The sequence below is a fragment of the Polistes fuscatus genome, unplaced genomic scaffold (assembly GCF_010416935.1).
Source record: "Polistes fuscatus isolate 324 unplaced genomic scaffold, CU_Pfus_HIC Scaffold7, whole genome shotgun sequence".
In the NCBI taxonomy this organism is placed as follows: domain Eukaryota; kingdom Metazoa; phylum Arthropoda; class Insecta; order Hymenoptera; family Vespidae; genus Polistes; species Polistes fuscatus.
Genome location: NW_025113151.1, coordinates 903271 through 929310, shown reverse-complemented (window position 1 = coordinate 929310; position 26040 = coordinate 903271). Strand labels below are relative to the sequence as shown.

At 36.6% G+C, this 26040-nt stretch overlaps 2 protein-coding genes across 6 annotated transcripts in view; both read left to right on the top strand.

The window, feature by feature from the left end:
- The first annotated feature begins 262 nt into the window (after positions 1–262).
- On the top strand, positions 263–10440 carry LOC122524312 (bestrophin-4-like). Of its 5 annotated transcripts, none has more exons than XM_043646475.1 (11): positions 263–869; positions 3113–3567; positions 4015–4575; positions 6289–6609; positions 6698–7031; positions 7117–7341; positions 7410–7708; positions 7773–7799; positions 7892–8109; positions 8183–8456; positions 8542–10440. In XM_043646475.1, exons 3-11 carry the CDS (start codon positions 4505–4507, stop codon positions 8882–8884), a joined length of 2112 nt encoding a protein of 703 aa, XP_043502410.1. In that variant the 5' UTR covers positions 263–869; positions 3113–3567; positions 4015–4504; the 3' UTR covers positions 8885–10440. The 5 variants fall into 5 exon arrangements, with proteins under 5 accessions (XP_043502410.1, XP_043502411.1, XP_043502414.1 ...); XM_043646476.1 differs by having other exon boundaries at positions 263–1050; XM_043646479.1 differs by lacking the exon at positions 7773–7799 and having other exon boundaries at positions 7931–8109.
- Positions 10441–10633: 193 nt separating this feature from the next.
- Positions 10634–26040, top strand: part of LOC122524311 (zinc finger protein jing homolog) — a 72359-nt gene continuing 56952 nt past the window's right edge. The window contains exon 1 of the mRNA XM_043646474.1: positions 10634–12227. Within this exon, the coding sequence (XP_043502409.1) occupies positions 10756–12227 (1472 nt within the window). The 5' untranslated portion in view covers positions 10634–10755. The remainder of the gene's footprint in view (positions 12228–26040) is intronic.

Genomic DNA, 26040 nt, shown 5'->3' with positions numbered 1-26040 from the left:
GAATATACAGTCGGTCGACATACTTAACAGTAATATTGATAAAGAATTGTGTTTAAACACACTTTACGAAAATGTATATAATATATGTTATGCGTGGATGTATATATTATATACATCGTGTGTTTAGTTATTAAATATGCCATTAAAATTTGTTACTATTGTAATTAAGAAGAAAAATATGCGTGAGAAAGATATATACATATTATTATATATACATGAATATATATATATATATATATATTATATATGTATATAATATAGAAATATGTTACGTGAGTGTATATAGAAGAAAGTAAGATAAACAAAAAAAGAAAAAGAAAAAAATGTTTTATCATTTATTATAATATTGAGAATGAAGAAAAATAATAAAAAGAATTGTTAACTCTATTTCATGTTGCCGAGAAACACAATGCACGTGCTGTTGGCACAGTATTTTGATAAAAATTGTAAAATTCAAGATGGTGGAGATCTTGGATATGGAAAAGAGAGACATAAATACCAAAATGCGTTCCTCTGAATAAAATCTTGATCTTTCTTTTTGTTTTTCTCCTTATTTTATGGAAAATCCTGTCTCGTTCCAATCCAAAAGAAAAAGAAAATAAAAAGAGATGAGAAAAATTGGAAATTTATAATAAGGGGCTGTTTCTGAAAAATACAAAAGCGAATAGGACAAATGTAGGAATATATTCATTGAGAACCACTGTATCATGCGGAAATAAATCGTGGTAGGGATAGAATTGGAAGGTTGAGGAAAAGGGGTGGGTGGGGTTTCCTTTTGGCGTGCCGTTGCTGTCGCTGCTGCAACTACTTCGATGTTGGACTTCAGTATGCCTTGGCTATTTAGAAAGGAGAGACTATCTCCTACTGAGGTACACACTTACTACACATATGTTAACTCGAGTGTCTGTATGTGTGTGTTTGTGAGTGTATACGTGTTGGGTTTAGATGCGGCTAAACAGTCGAGACTAATGTTTTTGTTTCGAGGGTTTTTTCGCGACAATGAATAAATATATCAGTGAATAAAACAATTATTGTTTCGCAGTCGTGCAGGTGTGGTTTTGTTTTTGCATTACGATTTAAGTTTACACGTGGCTCGATATATCAGAGTTTTCAAGAAAGGATCTATCGGTTATTTTTTAAAGTGCTGCCTGTTCCTCGAGTGCTACTTCTTTGTCCTGTTACGAACGGAAATCTTCCTCGAGAATTCTGTCTGAATTTCCTATTCAGGAATTTGGCTTTTTTTCTTTTTTTTTTCTTTTAACGAACGAATTAGTCATTCCTATTTATTTCTTTATACAGGAAGAACAAGATCCTCTCTGGAAATTGTTTCACATTATTCAATTATGTTATTTTATATATATTTCTTTTTTTTCCGCATTACCACAAGTATCGGAATGTTTCTTTCGCAAAACAACACGAATTCGTCGACTAGTAGTAGGAATGTGTTTCTTTTTTCTTCTTTTTTTTTTTAAACGAACTATCGGTGTATTTTCTATCGCTTTTTAATTATTTTTCTATGCCTAGGAAGATTAGAACGATTAGTTAACAGTCCGCAAATGAATCAGCAAAAATTGTTTGTGCATAAAACGGATAAGAATAATATTTTCGAATACGTTGAAAAATGTACGAACAAAAAATACGACATTTAATTTCATAAAATATAGGAAGATGAAAAAATCATTCGGGATGGGGGTAGGGGGTGAATATCAAAACTGAACGCCGCATGGTTCATCGTTTTTACGTTAGCGTAGAAAAAAAAAAAAGAGTAATAATAAAAAGCAATAAACTAGAGAGAGAGTAGCCCCTTTTTTATATTTCTTGTTCTTCTTTTTATCTAGATTTATTATATTTGCATATCGAAGTCACATGTTATTCATATTTACGAAAGACACGTTCTTGCTAAGTGCCAAATGCTATATTTGAATAGCAGAAGAGAGAGAACAAAAATATATGTCTCGAGTGTCAAGCACTGTGCGACGAATGAGTTTCTTCATCCTTACAATTAGACCTCGGTTAAAAAACATTTGTTCAAATAATACCATGAAAGTTTGTATATGTATGCATGTATGTATAGATGTATTTCGAAAAAAGAGATCCTGATTAACTAGTAGAAACTGAGGAGTGTTCCCGGTTAGTCAGACGATCGATCGAGACTGATAGTCGCCGTGGCTATGAAACACAGGATTACTTCAACAATTTTGTCACGTGTGTTGGATATATATATAAGACCGGTAGTAGTAACAGTCATACATACACACATTACGTTTATAAGAGGAAGAGTAAGCGTAACTATACCAGTATAGTAATTACGAGATAGCGTTTGCTTAAGGACTATTTATAAATCAAACTAAAGTTTAAACTAAGAACAAGAGACACGGCCTTATTTCTTCTATTATATTATCTCTGACAATTATTATTATTATTGTTATTATTATTGTTGCCAAATTTTTCTTTTTTTTCTGTTTTTTTTAATCAAACCACATTTGTAATACTTTCGATAACAGTTGTTCACGTTTCCACATTCGTGAGATAAGAAAAAAAAAAAAAAAGGCAGAGAAAGAAATCGTATTTGATAATAACAAGGAGGAATTATCAAAAGTACGATAGGATATTTTCAAGACTATTTCTGTTATCTTCTAGGATATACGAGTAAAAGTCCCATCGGTATTTTTTTTTTCCTTTCTTTTTCTTTTTATTTCTTTTATACGTCGACTTTCATTTACAAAGTTTCCTTCGGATTGCTCGATAAAACTCTTTAACCTTTTACGAGTTTAGCGTGAGAGTGTGTACTTGATAGACGAGAGTAAATTTATCGATAAGAGAGAAAAAGGGGACTGGGGTGGGGTGGGGTGGGATAATGGGTGGGTGTTGGAAGATTAAATAATTCTTCGAATAACGTTTCGTGTGACTTTTCTTTTCTTTTTTATTATTTATCGGGAAGAATGCGAGCGAGGATTGAGAGAATCCCATTGCATGGTGACCCTGAATGAAAGAGAGAGAGAGAGAGAGAAAGTAAAGAAAAGAAAAAGTAATGTTAATCGAGAGTTTCGCGGGAAATTTATTGACTGCTTTGTTTTATTAGCTTGAATTTTGTTGAATAATTTGTTTGCAGGGTATAAAAAGGAGACGACTGTAATCTTAATTTCCAGTTGGAATAAAAAACTTGATTGTGGGGGGAAAAGAGAGAGAAAGAGAGTGTGCATTGCAGGGAACGAACATTGACGTTTGATTCATGAACGAACATTGAACACGTATTTCTTTTGATGAATCATTGGACAACATTGCAGTTTTCTCTTACCACAAGTGGAATGAACGAACATCTATCAGATTATGTTGTTTTCTTTGATCATCATTTGATACAAGGGAAAGAAGAATGTTTTATTAAGTTTATCGTAAGAAAGGAATCATGATCAAATCCTATCTTCATTTTATTCATTGTCATAAGATTTTAATAATAAGACAGATATCATATTGCCGAAAAAAGTCGAAGAAGTCGAGAAGATTTTGACAGTTTTCTCATTTCGTCGTCTTCTTACAATCGCGATTCCCGAATTCAAATAATTCAAGGTAAAAACACATTTAATATATTCTTTTAATATTTAGAATTAATTTTTTTGTCTTTATTTACCACGAGATAGTTATATCTACACAGTGAATTATTTTTCTTATTCAATTATATCTCAACGCGTACCTTCGATTAATATTAATTAATTAATTATAAATTATATATATATTAATATTTTAATATATATATAATTTTTATTTAATATATATTAATTATATATATTAATATTTAATAATTAATTATAATTATAAATTAATTAATTATAAATGTTTTAATTAAACCACGTGCGAATCCACGTGTTTTTTTTTTTCTATTTTTCGTCTCGCAATCAATATTGTAAATTATAATAATTAATTTGTTAAGATTTGCATTAAATTTGTTTTTGCGCGTATATATATACAATACAAACATACATATATATTTTTGTTTCTTGTTTTTTTTTTTTTCAGGACACATCCATGTGATTTTTAATTGGAAAATAAAGAAATAATAATTGTATTCTAATTAATCGAATGGAAATAATAGTAAAAGACGATGTTTCAATCTATTGGATGATTTTCACTTATGTTAGTATAAACGAATGAATTAAGTCGAATTATATAATCCTCTCAGTGGTGACAGAATAACTGATGCAGTTGAATCGTCGATGCGACCTTCATACTTTTCTCGGCTGTCTTCATTGTAACGAGACTTTTTTTTCTTTTTTTTTAAAACGAAGATGAGTGAGTACGCCTCAGGCTAATTGAACGTACACGTAAGAAATTTATGCAAGAGGAAGAGGAAGAAGAAGAAGAAGAGAGACATAAAGAAGAGTGAAACAGAAAAAAAAAAGAAATAAATAAAAGGAAGGAAAGAAGGTGCATTTGATTAAAAAGGAAATGTAAGAAATCCTTTCCACCGATCAAGGTCAATCCTTTGTGAACTCCAGTGGTCAGAGAAATGACGGTCACTTATACTGCCGAGGTTGCTACCTGTCGCGGTCTTGGATGTTTTCTTAAATTATTACTCAGGTATTATTAATAATTTCAGATATTATTATCATTTTCACGATAAACTAAATCAGATTAATTCGATCAATCGCGGTATTTCGTTAAAAAGTTATCCGTTATTTATTATATTCGAAGAAATAACAGGAATTAAGATTAATCGATATAATACTATAGTAAGAAAATCACGTGTGTCACGAGATTTTGCATCACACGAATTTCTAAGTACTCTTGCTCATCCACACAAGTTCGTAAGAGTTATGATAATTAATTTCATGGCTATTACACAATGATACTGATTTTAACGAGCGTTAAAAACATCATTCCAACTTATCTCTTAAATCATCGTAAAACAATAAGCCCATTGTATCGTCTGTCGTAGTTAAATCACGATTTTTACGTAAATGAAAGTGAGAAAGGATAACACAAAATAATACTAATAACAATAAAATAGGGAAAAAAGAAGAAAAAAAAAAGAAACAATATACAGCATAAGAAAAAGAGATTGTCTATCGTATTTTGTATGGTCGTAACATTGAAAGACAATGGTACCTTGTCAGTCGTATTTCCAAGTAAAATCATCTTTAGAATTTTAACGAACGTTAGATCATTGATCTACGAGTCTTTTTTTTTCAATCGAAATAAATTTGTACCTTTTGAGGTCTCGCGTAATCGCAGACAAGGGCATACATAAGTATAAATACGGCCCTGACGACCTAGATTTCATACTCGACTGTTCGATCCAAAAAATGTCTATTATGTGTTAAACTAGTATGATAAGGATGAAATATATACATATGCAATATATTTACTTATTCCAACGTGACGTGCATGGTTTTTTTTTTCGTGCGTGCGTGCGCGTACGTGGATGATGATACGCATAAAATTGTTTACGAATTTCAAGAAAAACTGTAAAAAAACGACAGTGACACGCATGACTGAAATATTATTCCAATTATACCACGGTGACGCGTTATTACGAATATATATCTTTATACAATTTTATAGGAAAATTACATAGAAAGCATTCATACGACAGCGCACGCGTACAAATGCATGTACATAGATATAACTCTTGTGTATATGTGTGTGTATGTGTGCATATGTTAAATTATATAGCTCGTAGTTCTGTTTCGCGAAATAGTCTCAAGTACGATTAGCGAAATAGTTAGAAATTTCTGTCATGCTAGTGCAAATATATTATTGCATTCCTAGAAACGATCATTGATAAATAATTTTCTTTTTTTTTACTTTATCCGATGATAAGAATTTGTATTTCAAACGATTCGTTATAAGTTTGCGACCATTACAATTTATTAAATTAATTGTATCTCAAACAAACGACACGATGACGACATTTTTCTTTTTCTTCGGCAAAGATTGATTAAACGTTTCTTTTCTCTTTTCCTTTCTCTTTTCGCGACGATAAGATAATATACTTCAAATTATCGAACACGATTGTGAGATAATAATCGCAAATGCGATTTTAATTTTTTCAATCTCTGGAAAATATTACTTATCTATTATCGATTTAAACGATTTTACAATTAGCTTGATCCCAAGGTCGTAGTTGTATCGAGAAAATACGTACAGGGTGTCTCATTTGGAAAAGTATAACAATTGGAAATATTAAAAATGTATAGTTTAAAATGATGCACCCTGTATTATATATAATATTTCTTAGAATTAGGTGAAGGAAAACCCTAGTCGCGTTTCATTGATTTTTATTTTCTTCAGATGGAGAGCAAGTATATACAAGTTGGTATGGATAGATTTAGCCCTATTTCTATTCATTTATTATTCCTTATCAAGTATCTACCGATTGATACTGGATGACGATCAGAAGAAAATATTTGAAGCTATAGTAGGATATTGCAACCAGTACAGCGATTTGATACCGTTGTCATTCGTGTTGGGATTTTACGTTAGTATAGTTATGACAAGATGGTGGAATCAATATATGGTGATACCTTGGCCAGATTCTATCGCAGTATTTGTATCGGCAACTATACACGGTAACGACGAAAGAGGTCGATTAATGCGTCGTACTATAGTCAGGTAGCCCTAAATATTCCAGATCGATTGTGTTTTCCATTCATTTTTAAATCCAATTCTCTATTTGACTTTTTCATTTTTCCTTTTACAGATACGTTTGCGTTTGTTTGACTTTGGTCTTGGCCAACGTGTCGCCAAGGGTCAAAAAACGTTTCCCAACGTTGGAACATTTAGTCGATACGGGATTACTTTTAGAAAACGAACTTTCAGTATTTCAAGGTTTAAACGATAAATTTCCTAAACCCAGCAAACATTGGTTACCCATAGTATGGGCTTCCAGTATAGTTACAAGAGCAAGAAAGGAAGGTAGGATTCGTGATGATTTTGCTGTCAAGACTCTCATCGACGAGCTCAATAAATTCCGTGGTATGTGTGGTAATCTGATACATTATGACACCATCAGCGTTCCTTTGGTTTATACTCAGGTAATAATAAATTGATACCGAGACGATAATATTATACAAAGTGAGATTATTTATTTCATATCAGAGAAAATATTGTCATCGATAGGTCGTCACGTTGGCCGTTTACACGTATTTCTTGACCAGCGTCATGGGCAGACAATGGATCCAAACTTCAAACGCATCGACCATTGACCTGTACTTTCCCGTTTTCACGACGCTGCAGTTTTTCTTTTATATGGGCTGGCTCAAGGTCGCCGAAACTCTGATCAATCCTTTCGGCGAGGACGACGATGATTTCGAAGTTAATTGGATCATCGATCGTAATTTACAGGTAAGAACGATCGTTGTTATTATTTATAACAAGTTGTTCGTTACACGTAAGATATATTTCCTTCGAAGGTGAGTTATCTGATCGTTGATGAGATGCATCACGAACATCCAGAATTGATACGCGATCAGTACTGGGACGAAATATTTCCAACCGAGCTCCCATACACGGCGGCATCCCAACCATTCCGCGAGGAACATCCTCAACCGTCCACAGCTGGTATACAATTGTCAGCAGCACAGCAGGAACTTCTACCATCTTCGGTTAGGATCGACGAGATGGCACCGGATTTTCAACAAAAATTTTCACACGAGATTGCCGACGACGCTGCTTCTGGTATACACTTTATTGCGGATGGGAAATTGTCCAGGTAATCAATGTTTTATAAAAGTTCTTTCGTACAATTTCTAATCGATAACTTTGAACGCTAACAGAAGTATTACCACTGCTAAAATGCCAAGGTAATAAAGTTAGTCAGTCGGAAGTTATATCTATGAGTCATACCGCGGAAGAGGACATAACGGCATTAACGATGGACGTTTATTCTTTTCAGAAGTGCCAGCAGAGTGAGTAATCGTGACCGTACTTTTAGCAGTGGATCAACGCCAAGTAATCTGGGTGGTTCGCTGACCAGGGTCAACAGTGTTACCAGTATGTTGAAGAGATTGTTCAGTAGCGCAGACAGAACCGATAGTTCTGCCAGCGGTTCCAAAACACCTGGGAGAATTCCTAATTCCAGTTCTGCGGTATCATTGCAACCTAGAGTCATCAGTAAGATTGATTGATTTTTTCGTCGATAATGTGTTGCATATCATTTTCTTATAATCGATCTAATGCAATTTAGGTGGTACGGGTGGCTCGGCCAGGATCGGAGTCATCGAAGAAGTCGACGAACAGATGACGATGACGTCGATGAGAGCAGAAAACAGGCCCCACGTTCAAACTATTTTTCCACAAGGTCCTCCTCCGCCTAGTGCACCGGTTGACGTTCCTGATGTCAATCATTCTAGAAACAGAGACATCATTTCAAACAGTGCACCTGCTACTGCTTATCCACCTGCTCCTGGTACCAGTGGGATTGGTCATGATTTTGAGAATGGCAATCCCCCTATTGCTAGGTCAATATTGTTCATTTATCGATCACGCTTCATTAAGATTTGTCGTCCTTTTTTCGCTGAGTTTTGGATTCGTTGTTGATTTTAGGAGAGAGAGATCAAGCATAAGCTATGAACCTTCGAGGAGTTATCAGAGTACCACGACTGGGGATGGCATGATCAGTCCTAGAAGTTCGATATGCTCGGCGAACAGTAGTTCGGACGACGAGTTCACCAAATTAAAAGTAGAAAGAGAAAATCAGAGGCGGGAAAAAGCATTCAGAAGACTAGCTCGAAGTGTCAGTGGTCACACTAGTATTATTCCACCCGAGGCAAGGAACTTAACGGAAAACGAATTATTATTGTTAACGGAATTAGCGGATGCATCGAGAATGTCATTGGTACCGAGAAGTTCCGACGATAAAGAGGGGAACAATATTACTAGGGTTTAGGTGTTAACCCTATATTAGTTTTTATATCAATTTCGTGTGTTATTTGTGATAAAGTGTAAGTTATTTTATTAAATGCTATATCATGTGCCAGTTACTATTGTAAACGAAAGTACGGTGGGACAGAAATGAACAAAGATGGACAAGTTTTTTAATTAACATTCCGATAAGAAGACAAAAAATACGTAGCTTTGAAATTTCTCTTCTATAGGCTTCAGATGATAGACATCAGATAGGCTTTCAGATAGGCGTATTAAAGCTACTCAAACAATAAATCTAGTAGCTTTTTTTCATTTGGCTAATATCATGGCTGTGTATTGATCTACATATACTTAAACATGTACATACACCATTCAAATTATTGGAAATGATTTTTCACGTATATTATAGGACGACAATAATTAAGAACGATCGGTGCCGACTCGTGACTTATTTTTATACGTTCGTGTTTTCCTATTTATCAATGGACACTTAAGGATAATTTTCTACAACGAGCAATAATATCTATCGAATTTACACGACATTGTTACATTTTTGTTCCCGTTATATATTGTATTTCTTTTAACTTTTTTCATTTTCATTTGAACGCACAACAAACGAATTCAAAAATATCTCGTCAATTTAGATTGGAAAGTGCCTACAACGTGCCTAGGGTTAAATTGGGCACAGGAAATACTCTGACAAAAGGTGCATTTGATATTTCCCGTATCATTGAAACACCGCGCTATGGTCTATTTGAAACGGAGACGATGCTAACGCTTATACACATGCTGTATTTCATATGATGTTTTTTACAATTTCAAGAGAAGATCCTTTCCCTCGACTTTAAAGATAAGACAAATGTTAGGTATGAACATTCCAAAGAAAGTAAAGCCCGAGGGGAGGGTCGTTTGTATTCTGTCTGGTGCTACCAAAAAGAAAATACTTATCCTTTTTCAGTATTAAATAAAGTAGTAAAATGAGACGAATGAACATGACTATTTTTTCTCTAATAACAGTAGAAATACGTATGACTTGTTGAATTGGGTCAAGTTTGCGCAGAAAGTTACCAACCCTGAGATGATTTGAAATCGAGCGAATGACTTAACTTACATTGGACTACGTAATTGGAATTCTTGTTCTTTGTTCTCGTTGTCGCGTTTAGCTAAGTTGTGTCATTTAGAGGGTTGATAGATTTCTGTTTAAATAAATCCTATCGCACCCCAATAGTATGTAGTAGAAAAAAAGAGTTAAGGGTATAGACGTTAGTTGACAATTGTCAAGATGAGATGAAAAAAGCGCTGCAATCGCTGGTAGATGTCGCTGCGGTAACTCGGCAAATGTCGTTAATTTTCGACAAGGTTCGGGTTTGGTCTCGGAGGCGGCTCGGCGGCAGTACTCGTAGTGGGGGTTGATCAGTGGGTTGCCGTCGGCGTGAGGTGGCGGCGGTTTCGTACACGCGAGGTATTCGAGGGGTCGATCGAGACGTGCGCCGGGCGGGTATAAAAGAGTTTAGCGCGCGGTGCCGCGGCCCGTGCTCGTGCTCGCTGGACGACCAAGTAGGATTGTGTTTGACAAAAGAGAAGAGAGAAAGAAGGAAGGAAGAGGACCCTGAGTGTGTCGCGCGAAGAGAGGAGTGAGTGAATGAGTGCAAGTGTTGCTACAAGAGCACGAATAGAAGAAGAGGAAAAAGAAGCTAAGCACAGGAGGAAGAATAGGAAGGTGCAGGAGGAGGAGGTGGTGGAAGAGGAGAAGGTGGAGTCGAAAAAGAAGAGTGCACAACGACCGCGAGAGATAGATTTGAGCATAGTAGTAGTAGAAGGAGTAACAGTGTGTAGGTGGGGAGGTTGGAGGAGGGCCACTGCCAAGAAAACAGTAGTGCGTTCCTTGGCAAGATGGCAGACGGTCCGTCCGCAGAAGAGGCCTCTGCTGTTGATGTTCGGATTCTTTCGAAAGAACGACACAAACGACAGGACGCTTCTTCGTCGAGCTCGTTGCTAGCCAATGCGGCAGCGGCGGCGGCGGCAGCGGCGTCCTCCTCATCTTTCAACAGGGGCCAGGACGTTCTCGGTAGACGGAACGTTGTTCGCGGGGATTCTACCACTGGTGCATTCGACGGTGACGACGATGACAATGACGATGACGATGACGATGATGACGACGACGACGAAGACGAGGACGATTACGACCAAGTGGACACTCGGCCGCGTCGTTACCATCATGACCGTCATAATCATCACCATTATCGCTATCAACAACAACAACAACAACAGAAACAACAGGAAAGGATTGCTAATGAAGGTGCTGTTGGTGTTGGAATTGGTAATCATTTTAATAGTGGTGCTGGTGGTGGTGAAGGTGGTGGTAGTGGTGGTGGTGTTGTCGGTGGTAATTGTGCATCCACGATTCGAGGAAAGGAACATAGCAAAGTGTTGTTATACGATGAGGAAGATTATTACGAGGAAGAAGACGAGGATGACGAGGAAGACGACGACGAGGAAGGCGAGGAAGGTGACGAGGAAGACGAGGAAGAGGAAGAAGACTATGTGGAACAGGAACCATTGGAAAAACGAAGAGTTAGGTTGGGTTTGAAAAAATCTACGGAGGGCATTGTTACAAGTGTCAGTAGTGTTGGTAATAATAATAATAGAAATAGTAATGCCAGTGTTGGTGGACATGTAGCTAATGGTAGTGCTAGTGCTTTGTTGGTAACAACCATGCTCGGTAATACACGGTCGCGATTATTACCCGATGTCGTAGACGTTGCAGTTGATCCGTCGGAATCGGTTGGTGCAAAGCAAATCAAATTGAATTTAAAAGGTAGATCCGATGGGGAGGAAAACAATGACAATAAGAAAAAGGAAGTCCAATATCTGCAACAACAACAACAACAACAGCAGCAGCAGCAGTTGCAACCGTTGCAACAACAACATCAACATCAACAACAACAACAACAACTGGAAGATAAAAAGAAGAGGAACGAAGAGAAAGATAGAAGAGGAGACGATACCACGAACGATCCTCCTCCCCTTAACACCGTAACCGTCACCATTAGCCCTGCCTCCCCTTCTTCAACAACCGTCACAACGAGCGGCATCGCGAACGGCGTCGTTGCCAGCACCGGCAACAGCAGCAGCAGCAGCAGCAGCAGTAACAGCAGCAGCAGCACCAGTACCAGCACCACCGGAAGTGGCAGCTCCGTTGCCGGCGGCGCGAGCAACGTCAAGAGTAGTAGTAGTTGCGCCGGCTCCTTGTCCAACGACAGCCCCTTTAAGGGACAGGTCAGGATGGCCGAAGAGACTCTCGTTGGGCCTTGCGGCAAGAAGCGTTGCGCCGATCGATACGACAGCTCCGAGAGTTCCGACAGGTGAGCGCTCTTCCTGCAACCCACAAAATGTTATTTGAAAACCTCCCCTCTATGTCCCATCCCGTCCCATCCCGCCCCTTCCTCCTCTTCCTCCACCTCCCTCCGACCCCCCTTCTTCCTCGCTTCCTTCTCTACATAATGTAACAAGTCATTTCGCGAGCATGTCTCATCTCGAGCGTCGAACTTACGCCAGGGGTCGTTGTACCATGTTCCCAGTCAGTCCAAAGACCCAACGCAACCCAGACTTACACGAGTTATGTCTATAAACTCTGTCTAGAACTTCGTATCATCGCTAAAGACATCCATTAGATTGCTGCTTAAATAAATTCACTTTTCATGTATTTCATTGAAAGATTTCAATCGTTCAAATGTTCCCGGTAATCGTTGAATCATCAACCTTAGCTTCTTCTTCTTCTTCCACTGGGTTATTGTTTTCAACTTGTTTTAGGTGAATTCGTTTCGGTTATTCCGTAATTCTCATTTGGAATAGGCTGTAGACTCTCTCTCTCTCTCTAACCGAGATAAGAATTCTCGTAACCACGCTGACTGTGACTCTTTAAAACTATGCCACTGTTACTGTTACTGTTCATCTCTTGGTACGCTCTGACGCGATAACAGTCGACACAACGTGACAAACTTTGCATTTATTAGTTCCTTTGTTCTTCTTCTTATTCTTCTTCTTCTTATTCATCATCATCATCATCATCGTACTTGGTGTTTACGAATAACCATCCCAATATCTTTTCTTCTTATATTATTACTTTCTTAGAGTTGGAAAGAAAAGATTAGAACGAATGATAAAACTCTTCCTCCTAACGGTTCTCCTTTTCTATTGGCATACTAAACTTCGATCTTTCCATCAATCATCGATTTTTCTTCATCTTTTAATATTAACATTCATTTTTATTCGACGATATATAAAAATTCTGATTCGTCCAAGTTTTTCTTCCATGGATTTTGTTTCTATTCATTCCCTACACCTTGACTATCGAGTTCTTTACCTTTTGATATACGCAAGTAACCGTTCTCTTAACTTTTTCCATGCAAGGATCGTTTATTTCAATACCAAGAAACCAATGTATATAGGATTATATATATATATTACTCGAAGAGAGTATCGTCTCGTTGCCAGTTGTATCTTTACTTGGAAGAGAGAACCTATCGTGAGGTCAACGTATTTATGTTTGTCTTTCTTTCTTTCTTTCTTTCTTTCTTTATATCTTTTTTTCTGTTTTTTTTTTCTTTTTTTCTTTCCTTCTATCTTTCTTTCTTACCGACCCATAATGTATACATTTTGGCAAGGGAACACGTCGTATCTCACATACAGCTTGTTTTCATTCTATCTTTTTCCCTCTTCCCAATTCCAAGAGATACCGAAAAGATATCTCGTAACTTTTTGACAAAAACAAAAAAAAAAACTAGGCAAAATCGTTGGAATAAGTCAAATCTTCAGTGGAGGGGGAAGCTTTCTACCAACGATTATAATCTCTCGACACGCGAGAACACACTTTTATTTGGGAATTGTAAATTCGATTTAAACGCAACCAAAATCCTATTCGATATATATTTTATTCCTAGGAGTTGAATTTAATCAAAATAGAAAGAGAAAGAGAGAGAGGGAGAGACTTACACGTACGCAACACTAACACACGCGTGCATTCGTGAAAATGTTTCTTTCAATCATAATAGGAATAAGAGAGAACAATTTTGTAAAACGTACACGTATATCTTTTAACACACTTACAACAGTTTTTTCTTTGTTTTCATCGTACGATATATATATATGTAGTATACACGCACACACACACGCGCAACACAACTAACTTTCTATTCTAACACACATATATAAGTTTTAGTTCTATTCAGACTCCCTGCATCGATCGAGAGACTCACTTCTGCTTACATCACAAACGATCACGACTTCTGATCAAAGAGGAGATACGTTCTCTCTCTCTCTCTCTCTCTCTCTCTTTTAGATACCATGTCTGTGTGTTGTGATCATGCCAACGTTTATTCGTATTACCGAATTACGACATCGACGATTAATGCAGCGACCGTAAGCACCATGACGAGAGAGAGAGAGATAGATAAAACCTGAGCATGAGCGGCATACGAAAAATGGAAAGAACTCTTCTCTCTCGTTTAGATTTATTTTTCATTTTTCACGGTAGAACGTTTTCCAATTTTCTTCGAAACGATTTATCTCAACATATTTAACAACCAAAACCAACCGTACGAATGATTAATAGAAAAAGTAAACGAAAGTTATTTATATTTTCGAATAATTTTTCTAATTTCAACGAACGGGGAGAGGACAAACAAAACGTTTTTGTTCGCACGAAAGAAAATCATTTGGAGATCATCATCCTGTTGTGTTCGATGTATTTTTCTGTATTATCGATGTATGCATATATATATTTGAAAGCCTAAAGGCTTTTTCGTAATATTTTCATGCCTGCGAGAGTCGACGTAGAAGAAGAAGAAGAAGAAGAAGATGAAGAAGAGGGTTAGGGGGAGGGGGAGGAGGAGGAGGGCTCCTGCTGCGTTTAAGCCCAGGGCCGTCGCTATTTTTCGACCCTCTTTTATCGAACACTCGATATACTGCAACGACGACGGCTTATCGTTTAAGAGTTCGTTAATCCCTCCGAATATTTCTCTCTCTCTCTCTCTTTCTTCTTTTTTTATTCGTCAAAAGTAATAATCCGTCAGATTTGTTATTATTTTTCAATCGTCGAATGATTTTGCAATAGAGGGGTTGTTCGTCGTATCCCAAAAGTTTTCAAATTCGAGTTCGTTAATTCTTTTATTCCTACAACCCCCTACCTGCCCCCCTGGTCCCCAACAACGAGCAGTATAATTTTACATTTGGTACAATGAATATCAGAAAAATATTTGTATCAGTCATCATCATCATCATCATCATCATCATCATCGGTAGGGGAAAGATTTTCAGATCGAAATTCTTTGGTTTTTTTCTTTTTTTTCTTTTTTGTATCTCCGAAAACGCGTGGATGGATGGACGAGCATGTAAGAGTGTTCATATTGAAGAAAAGAATAAGAATAAGAGGAAAAAAGGAAGGAAGGAAGGAAGGAAGGAGGGTAGAGGGAGGGAGGAGGGAAGGAGGAATAATAAAAAGAGAGAATCTGTTTTAACGAGCGTGGAAGAAGGGATCTCAGGCAAGTTCATCCACCGTGACTCGGACGCATCTCTTGGTTCGATCGACCCAAAGAGTCGACCGACAGTCGCCATCTCTCTTTTCTTCTTCTTCCTCTTTCAAAAAGAAGAAGCAGAAGAAGAAGAAGAAGAAGATGAAGAAGAAGCAGCTTCTTCTATGGTTGCTCTTGTATTTTCATTTGGACACGCCGAGTTTAATTTTTTCTTTTTTTTTTTTCACCCCTAAAAAGCGTCCAATTCATTTGGACGTTTCTTTAACGAGTAATAAACACTTCGGATACGCTCGAAATCTTAAGGAACAAATTTTTCGAAAGATTTGACAATAAACAAAAATTCCTCGTACTTAAACCTCCCCCCACCCCCCCGAGCTTTTTTTTCATGCGTAATATTGGATTTTGTTCAATTTACTTTTTAATACAAATTTTCTACCTACGAAACTAAATATTCCAGATATTTATAACACAAAGAAAGAGAAAGATATATGTATGTGTGTGTTTGTAATGTTAGACTTTCTAAAGAAGGCTTGCAACATCATTAGAAAGATCCCAGTGCAATAAAGTCGGTGGAAACAAAAAAAAAAAAAGCTTTAAGAGCAAACCCTCGCCTCCGCCTATTCGTTAAGAAAGATTCATTTTATGAATCTATAGACAATAAAACATTTTTCTACTCTCTTGGAATTCTATTTCTAGTTGTAACACGTAGGCGAGTCAGTCAGTCACAGACAGTCAGTTAGTCAGTTAGTTAGGTTCGTTGTTTTATCTTTTGACCTTTTCCACGATTGTTAGCTCACAAATTGTAAGCTTATAACTCTATGCTATAATTATTAATTATCAATGCTTATCATTTTGACTATTATACCTGTATATATATATCTACGAATGTGCACACGTCTATCGTAAAATGAAAATTACAAAAGTTTACTTGATTTATTCGAACAGGAATCGTGTATTTCATTTTTTCTTTTTGTTCTTTTTTCTTTTTTTTTTTTGTAGATGTGCGAGGATACCACGAACGATGCTTCGAGTATAAATATGTGTATATGTGTGTGTGTGTGTGTATGTGAGAAAGAGAAAGAGAAAGAGAGAGAGAGAAACCGGCAACCTTTACCTTCACTTTGCTTCGCCGGTTGTTCCACTCGTTCCATTCACGAATTTCACTTTCACGGCCACGGCCACGAGGTTTGCGAAGGCCTCGCGAGATCGCCCCCGCTTACTTCTTCTTCTACTTTTTCTTCTTCTTCTTCTTCTTCTTCTGCTTCTTCTGCTTCTTCGTTTTCGTCTTCGTCTTATTTCGATTGAGAAAATATTGTCCTCTCTTAAAAAAAAAAATCTTACGATATCGTTCAACGTTAGATTAGAAATCATTTTGATGATACATTAGGACACGTTTGATCAAATTTCAGTAATTCGTGCGACCCAGGTCAAGGTTCATTTACTTACACCTAACAATATATTTTTGTCGACAAAACTGGAACGTTTTTTTCGAACAGGAGACCAAACTATATCATTCGTGTTTATTTCAAAAATATCGTAGAACAGTTCTTAGGTTGAACTAAGGTATTCCTAGGTGATATCATCACCGTGTTGAAAAATTATGTGGAATAATTTAGTCTCCTTGCAAAACCGTGGATCGTTGGACGAATTAGTGAAAGGTAGAAAACGAAGAAGAAGAAGAAGAAAAAGAAGAAGAAGAAGAAGGACCACCGAGATAATACATCTCCTCTCTCTCTCTTTCTGTTTTTTTTTCTTTTTCTCATTTGATTCTTTTCATCCTATCTTTCATCATAGTCACGGTGCTCCATTTTAGCGAGGAAGGAGAGAGGAGGCTGCACCTTCGCACGATAACTTTGTCGGTGTTGTGTAGAAACGAAGGTTGCATTACAACACCAGCAAAAGAGAACCATTAAAGTCAAAACCAGTAACAACAACAACACAACAACAACAACAACAACAACGACAACAATAACAACAACGATTTACAATTTGATCGACGTTCGATATCAGCGAGAAACTGTTTTTTTTTTCTTCTTACCTTACCTTACCTTACCTTTCCTTTCCTTTCCTTTCCTGCGAGTTTCGATCGAATAAGAATTCGTTCCATTGTATTATTTCGCTACTAAAAAGGGAGAAGCATGAAAAGATATTATTCTCGATACTCGATTCTCTTTCATCCGATCGTTGCATCATCTCTCTCTCTCTCTCTCACACACACCTTTATTGCCAATTACGTGCAACACATTTTTCATCTAATGAGTGGGGGGGGGGATTCATCAGAAAAATACGAAATAGTAGTAGGTACTCGTCGAATTTATGAATTATAATAAATTATTAATTCGTGACAAAAATAAGGGAGGATGGGGGTGGGGGTGGGGGGTGGGGGACAAAGAAAGATCATCATCTTTGGGGATAATAAAAATTGGAAGGGAAGAAACTAAACGTGTATTACGCAATATCTATGCGAATTCCTCTTTCCGTTGATATTGTATTATCTATATCTACTTTGAGTACTATTATATACATGGAGGAAACATTACGTATTTAGATTTATGTAATAGAAGGCAAAGTGTCGCGATGGGGAACGTGCGTGCGAATTGTATAAATTCTAGCATCGGGAATAGTCAAACAGAAATCTGTCGATAAGCCGATAACCTGATTTATTTATGGAGACGCATTGTGAACGTCCAACTTTGACGACGATCATATACCGGGTGATACGAGAACTTTTCTCTCTCTCTTTCTTTCTTTCTTTCTCTAAATCGAGTAACAATTATCGCGATAAAATGACACCTCGAGATATAAAAAAAAATAAACAATTAGATTCCAACGGATTGCTTTTTCCTCGACAAAGTGATGCTAACCCAAAAAATAGATTCTTTACCTTCGATGACAAAGTAAAGCGATAGAAACGAAAGTATTTTTTTGTATGCGCGTAAAATGTTGCTAAAACGAATATTTTCTTATCGAAAGAGATAAGGAAAAATATATATATATATAGAAATAAAGTTGATGATGCGTCGTCTCTATGTGTTTTCGTGACGTTGTAGAACGAATTTTCAGACGCGCATACGACGTCCTGCGCGAGTTGCGCGCGTCACGCTTTGGATTCGAGAGAGATAGAGATAGACTGAGAGAAAGAGACCAACTGTGTGTGTGTGTGTATGTGTTAGAGAGAGAAATGCAACGGTGCACGTACATGCACCCTGAGAGAGCCTGTTGGATCAATACAAGCGTACCTATCGGCCCTTTCCACTATGGCCCTTTCGTCCCGGTCCTTTCCATGCTCCTGGTGCTGCTGCTGCTGCTGCTGCTGCTGCTGCTACTGCTGTTGGTGGCCCCGCTCGAACGAACGACCATTTGCGCAACAAGTTCTTCGCCCGGATTCTAACGGGTGTCCTAACTTCACATCCTCCTCCGTTTCTCTGTTTCTCAATCAAGGACAAAGAAAGGGAGAGATTCATTTCAACCCCTTTCCGACGCGTATCCAATTAACGTCTTCTATTCGATTCAGACCCCCTTCCGATGAAAACCCACCCTATCATCGTCCTTCTTCTTCTTCTTCTTCTTCTGCTTCTGCTTCTTCTTCGTTATTATTATTATTGTTATTATTGTTATTGTCGTTCATTAATTGCAATTACATTTTTGTCACCCCCCAAGCATCGTGTTCCAATGCATCCTCCTCCTTCTCCTTCGTCCCGTTGAAGAGTCTCCAGTAAATGATTTTGATTTCGAGGGTAATTTTTGTCGAACCTTGATGAAGAAAATTTGTTAAACATTTGATCGAGAGTATCAAACGTTTTGAAATTAATATTTTGATTTAAAAGATTTTCTTTTTTCGCGTTAACAATTAACGCAAAAGTTTCTTACTCGTAATGATTTTTCCAACTCGTGAACCAATAACCAATTGTGCCACGATTTACGAGCAATAAATAATGTATCATTGCGGTGAAGAGGAAAGAGGAGAAAGAAAGGAAAAAGTTCATCCATAAGAAAAAAAAAAAAAGAAAAAACGAAAAGAAGTTTAGCAATGTGCTTCGGGGTGAGAAATCGAACCCCGTTGTCATTGTACCGTAAAAGACCCTTGGAACTGGCCACGTGGGTCGTGATTAATCGTGACGCGAAGGGGCAAAACGCGTTCCTACGTTGCTTGCTTAGCGTGGGCAAAAGCAGGTCGACCGATCTATGAGAACGGATAAAACTTCGACTCAAGGATGATGACTGTGTGCTTGATCATTAACAATGAACACGTTAATGCATTTACACGCGTACCTTATACTTATTATACCGATATATTGCATTACCTAATGCTGCATGCTGCGCGTGTTGAAATATATTCGATAAAAATGAATATAAATATTTTCGTTGTGTTTTGCGCGAATGAAATAATATCGATATGTGGTAGTATATTTTTTATATTTATTATTAGCCAATTCCATAATACACGTGTGTGCATATAAACCGAGTAAAAAAGAAAAAAAAATACCCGCGCTTATAATATAATTTCTCTAATGGAATTTTGAGTGGAAAGGAGTCAAACATCGTCAATTGAAAATGTTGTAATATACTCTCTTATGTTCTCGATCGCTATCGTTAAGGATTATAAGCATTAAGTTTGGTTGCACAGCTGCCGCTGCTATGAGCCGTGTTTGTTGCCCCGTTGCAACCTAGGCCCTAGGTTCTCTCTTATGCATTTTGCAACTCTAGTTCTTTTCGCAATATTTCTATGCACTATCTTTCTCTCCATCTATATATCTATCTATCTATCTATCTATCTTTCTCTCTCAAACAGCTTCTGGCAGAAGTGACCGTACGATTTCACTCTCTTTCTCTTTCTCGTATCTTGAGTAACCGGAATGGTTAATGCACCACAGTGGTTCGCATACTTCTACTATTACTATTACTAGTACTAGTACCCATTACTACACAGGAAAGTGGAACGATTCAAATTATCATCGAAATGATTTTCGATTATGCAACGAAATTCTGAAGTTTCGAGTCTTGCTACGATTATTGTTTTTTTTTACATTATTTTTTGGCATTTACTCTTACATTGCAAAGTAAGTACCGTTCTTAACATTCGACGATACGATTTTGAATATCGTCATCGAGTATGCATTTCCGAATATTTCAATGGGAATTGGAAATGGAATAAAAATAACATTGATTTTTATAGTCTGTCGATGTACGTACGGGTTATACACACATAATCATCTTGGTATCTCGAAGCCTAAGTTTTCAGAGTCACCTATGGTCTCTCCTTATTCGTCCCTTGACCGCGTGCATGCACAAACACAAACACGCATGCACAAATACAGGCTCGCTTGCGTATGGTTCAACAGGGGCGTGCGTCGTGTTCGTCGACGCATAATCCAAAAGGAATTTCGTAAATGTATTCTACGATGTATCCCGTAACGAGACTTCTCGACACGACATATACCGGGTGATTCCACGATTAAAAAAATAAAATAACAATTTGTTTCGTTTGTGGAATAAAATTTTGTATCCAGAAAGAAAAAAAATGAAACGAATTAATGCGTCGTTGCGTTAAAATGATTAATATTTAAATGAATCGAATGATAGAGAAAGAGAAGGAGAAATAGAATAAACGTTTGGCATAAATTGGTGGTCGTTGCGGCCAAGAAGGTGCGGAATTGGTCTGCTGCATTGGATGCAACTGCCGTAGAAGAATGTGGACGGAGCGTTTCGTCCGTATATCCCCAGACACAAAAGGATCCGGTTCGGTCGACATACCAAGCCTAGCTGAAATTTTCGATGCAGTCGAGCGTGTATCTTTGCTTTAGATCTCTCCGTTGTTGTTATTGTTGTTGTTGTTGTTGCTGGTTATGGTGGTAGTGGTGATGATGATGATGATGGTAATGGTGGTAGTACAGCTTTAGAATCCTCTCTTTAAATTTATCCCCGTTTCGGATTATTTATCATACCGTTGGAATAAATAAGTATATACTTAGCCCACAAGAAGGGGTCAATGAACTCGTGAAACACCCAAAATATCTTTTACCGAGATCTTTTATTTTCTTCTTTTTTTTTTTAAACGAGATTACAACGTAAATTTATTAAAATAAAATATATAAAATGTTTTATTATTGTTATGATCTCTATTAGGGACGATTTATCATAAACATTTTTGTGATTTAAAATAATTTAAATAAATGTATTATTAAATGTAGAGAGAGAGAGAGATGAGAAAGTCAGATGAAACGAAAAGAGCTTGTTTATATCAGCTCAATTTCGCAGCAGAGAGCCAGTAGTCGACGTTGAGCCACCTGTTTAGTAACACGAGGACGACATTTAAGCTGCTTGTCTTCTCGTGACACTACGATCCTTCGATCGGCTTAACAAGCTCACTCCTGTTAATTAATAGCTACGTTTAATGCATATATATGCAATCTACAATCATATTTATATATATATAATCATAATTATTAATTAGAAAAATTGAAAACGCAATGTTTAAATGTTTTCCTCTCTCTTACGAAAATTGCAATCGTTGCATTGAAAAATCACGTTTGGGGATCGACGATATTCCGTTTTCAAATCGATCTGAGGTATTTGAAATTCTTGCGTAATTGTTTTGGCCAATAAACGAGCATACTATACCTCGTGTTGCACAATGTTTAAATAATATATGATTTGGATTTGATTTTTTTGTTGTTTTTTGTTCGAAACGTCTATATCTAATACTCAACTTCGTAATACGTGTATTACCTACGCAAGAGTTTTTAACAACTTTCGACATAGCGATCGAAATCAGGATTAAAACACGAGAATGGTTGTGTTAGTTCAGAGTGGTATGGTCTCATCGGTATGTAATTAGTTATAACACGAGTTTAACCATGGAACTCTCCTAAGAGGCTACAAAAACTTGCCTACAAGTCCCAGTTAATTGCTACATTTCTCAGTTTCGTCCTGTTAATTAATCTTCTTTTGCTTTCTCGATGCCAAGCAAAAGAAGCTGCTAATGTTTCCACATTAGAAAAGGATCAAGAAATATTATTTAGATAGGATTTTAAAATCTTTCTTCGAGTTAACTCTCAATACGCAATGCAATTCCTTCTTATATGCATTTATACACACACACACACAGACACACACACACACACATATATATATATATGTGTGTATATTTAACGAGAACGTTGTGCAATCCTTACCACTGCTATTTACATGCCTAAGCTAATTTGTTTATAGTGCTCCCGTACCATTGGTAAATGTTTGCACATTAACAATTTTTACTTGCATATAAACATGCATCTTTCATATATTGAAATAGTAAATCCCAGGACAAAGTTTGTACTCTCGGTTATTATTTTGATTGAATACAATATAAGTTAAATATTTTTCATGTTAGATAACATAGTCAATTTCAGCATAGGAACCTGTGTAATTTCCGTATATACGGAACCTCCATTTCCCATTCCACAAATGTCACTAATGATCAATTAGTAGGCGGTAGTAATCAGTAGAAGCATACTTGAATCTGATTGGTTGAACCCTCTCCCTGTTCGATCGACCCACATCATCATCATCATCATCCTCATCATCATCCTCGATATCATCATAGACATTATTGTTAAAATGAAATTATTATTATTAATCATCAAACTAATATAGAATTGTGATTTTTCTGTTACAGGTAAGAAACAACAGATTCGTCGCGTTAATTGAATATTCGAATGATGTATACCGACGGCCCCTGATGGGGGGGTCATCGAACAGACGAACAGAAGTCCCATATTCGTAAGTCCCAAATTGGATGACTCAAAAAAATACTTTGACCATATTATAATAGTATATTTTGCATAATCTTGACCAAAGACAAACGTTTTACGCGTGTAAAACGAATGTCAAGGATTTTTTTCCTCAAATATCCGCATACGTTTGTGTGCGTGCGTGCGTACGAGTGTGTGCGTGCGTGCGCGTATCTCATTGGAAAAAATTTTCGAAGTAGACTCGCTCGCTCACGCCCGTCAGGGTTTAGTCGAAGGACTAATGGCTGAGAACGAGTTTCATTTTCTATAGGAAAGAGAAAAAGAGAGATAGGATTACTGGGGTTAGATCTTCGTCTCTCTCTCTCTCTCTCTCTCTTTTTCTCTCTACTACATCGTCAGATTTCGTGGGCAGAATTTGCGGAATGTCCGAGGCCTGGAACCAGTCGATCCGGTTTTTTAATTGCAAAAAGGATCCGCCAGGACCATGGAGAACCATCATCCTGTATCCTACAGAGGAACCCCTTATCTTTTCGGACGAGTTACTCTCTCTCTCTCTCTCTCTTTCTCATTCAGTTATAAACATCGTCTAGGAGAAACTTAGAAATCTTTCTTCTTCTTCTTCTTCTTTGTTTCTCTCTTTAATAACACTCGATCAGCTGACGATCACGATTGATTTACAAGTTCGCGCGAGCGATCATTGAAACTTTCCAATGATCAAAGCTGTAAAAGTACGATATACATTTTGTCAAAGGTGTTTTAATATTATTCCGAATAATTTCATTTATTTTTCTACACACAATTACATCGTCGATACGTAATTTTTATTGTCATTTGATATCCATTATGTTTATGCATAAAATATGTATGTATGTACATGTGTGTGTGTGAGTGGGTGTGGGTGGGTGTGTATTTGCGTATGAAAGTAGAGTCAGTTAAAAGATCATTCGATTATTAGAATGTGATTGAAAAATTAATACGAACAAAAGGAATGCGAGAGAGAGAAAGGGGTGTTGTACGGTGATAGAAGAAATAAAGGAGAAGGAGAAGAACAAAAAAGAAAAAAAAAGAAAAAAAAGTATGGGGAGGAAAATCCCGTTGATAATTAATCGTACGGACGACGGGTTACGCGCGAATGCCGACCGACAGGCTCGCTTTGATTATGATTTAACGATTCCGTTACGCTTCGTCTCCCTCGAGACTTTGCGGCCCTTTTTTCCTTTTTTATTTTTTTTTTTTTTTATATATTTTCTTTTTATCATCGAGATTATAAACAATATTTTCTCCGTTACACCTTCGTTTCCTCCTATCATATTGCATGTAATAACTGTATATCATATACCGTATACGATTTTTGATTTATTTCTATAGGTAGCAAAAAAAAAAAAGGTGTAACAATTGTAAAACAATTTATAAACTGATACGTAATCAAAAATTATAATTTAAATTAGATACGAATGAGGAAAAAGATTAATTAGAAAGATTAGGAAACTATTAGGATGTATAATAATCATTCGATGTTATTTATTTGTTGGGGATTTTTGTCTCGTTTCTTTTCTTTTTTGTTTCTTTTTTTAATTTCGTTTCGTTTAAAACAAAAAAAGAAACCACCTCCACCCCCAGAAAAAGAAAAAATACAACGCAGAATGAAATTTATTTGACGACCACTACGATTTAAAAAGAGTAGATGAAAAAGGGGAGAAAAGAGGGAGGGTATGCATGGCTTCGTTTGCATTTGAGAGTGGTGTACCATGACCTGGAACCATGGTGTGGTTTACAAACCAGAAGGAAACCACCGACAGATCGTACCATCGGCTCCTGGCTCTACCGCTTTTACGCTCCCTAAAACTGGTTTCGTCATTTAGGCCCGCCTCTTTTGTCAATTCTTTTCTATCATTTTGTTGTTGTTGTTGTTGTTGTTGCTTATTAGTAACTTTTATGAAGAGAAAATAAAAATATATTTTCCTATATAAGAAAATTTGTACGAAAAATTCGTAAACGTTACATGATTTTCAATTCTTCAAATATTTTCATCTGAAAATTTAATACTAAAAAACGGTATTAGTATCAATTTAGAACAATAATGATTAATCAGAATATTCGGAATATCGTTTTCCTTAACCCGCAACCTTATCTAGTAAAAGCTAGCAAAATTAGAAACGTTTCCAAGTACCGCAAGGAAATAGATACCCGACCGACGAAAATGGTTTGGTTCGAATGGTGACGTGCATGCTGCAAGCCTTTTTACTCGACCCACTTTGGGAATGAAAAGTCGCTAAATTTAAAGTAGGCCAAGTGTCGATTAACCAACTTCTAATATAATCCTCTTGTTATTATTATTATTATTATTATTTTCATATAGAATTAGATCTCTGATCAATTACGTTTATTCGATTAATAATATAATAACGTTAAATAAAATAATACACGTTTCTAGTATTATTTTTGTTTTTTAATAAAAATTTCATTACAGTCACACTTTATATTTCTAATCAAACTACACGAAGTCTACATTTTCTATTTACTTCATTTGAAAATATTTCTAATCCAAAAGCATAGAGGTTTGTAATATCTTCGAAAAAGAAATATCTTCTATCTCCCGAGAAGAAATTCTAAGACAAATCTTAAATTTGAGGTCTAATCGAGATTGGCCAATTAAAGTCGGTCGATTTGGGTTATGCCCTTAGGTTGTTTAAACCCAAGGACGAATAGTATCCCTAAATATCCTAAATATCCTTTTCGAAGAAATTCCAAGACTTTGGTCTACTTTTTTCTCATTTCTGTGTACGCGTCTTACCCCCCCTCCTCCCCCTCCTCATCTCGTAATAAAAATTAATATAAAATAACGAAAAATATCACGTAAAAATACCACCATAAAAATCGAAGTCCTATCCTAAACATATTTTTCATACAAA

Excerpts from the sequence above, each read along its gene's own strand:
- LOC122524312 (XM_043646475.1), top strand. The coding sequence starts at position 4,505 with ATGACGGTCACTTATACTGCCGAGGTTGCTACCTGTCGCGGTCTTGGA. Across the intron at positions 7,709-7,772 it reads GCGGATGGGAAATTGTCCAG|AAGTATTACCACTGCTAAAA; the intron begins GTAATCAATGTT and ends GAACGCTAACAG. Across the intron at positions 8,110-8,182 it reads ATTGCAACCTAGAGTCATCA|GTGGTACGGGTGGCTCGGCC; the intron begins GTAAGATTGATT and ends AATGCAATTTAG.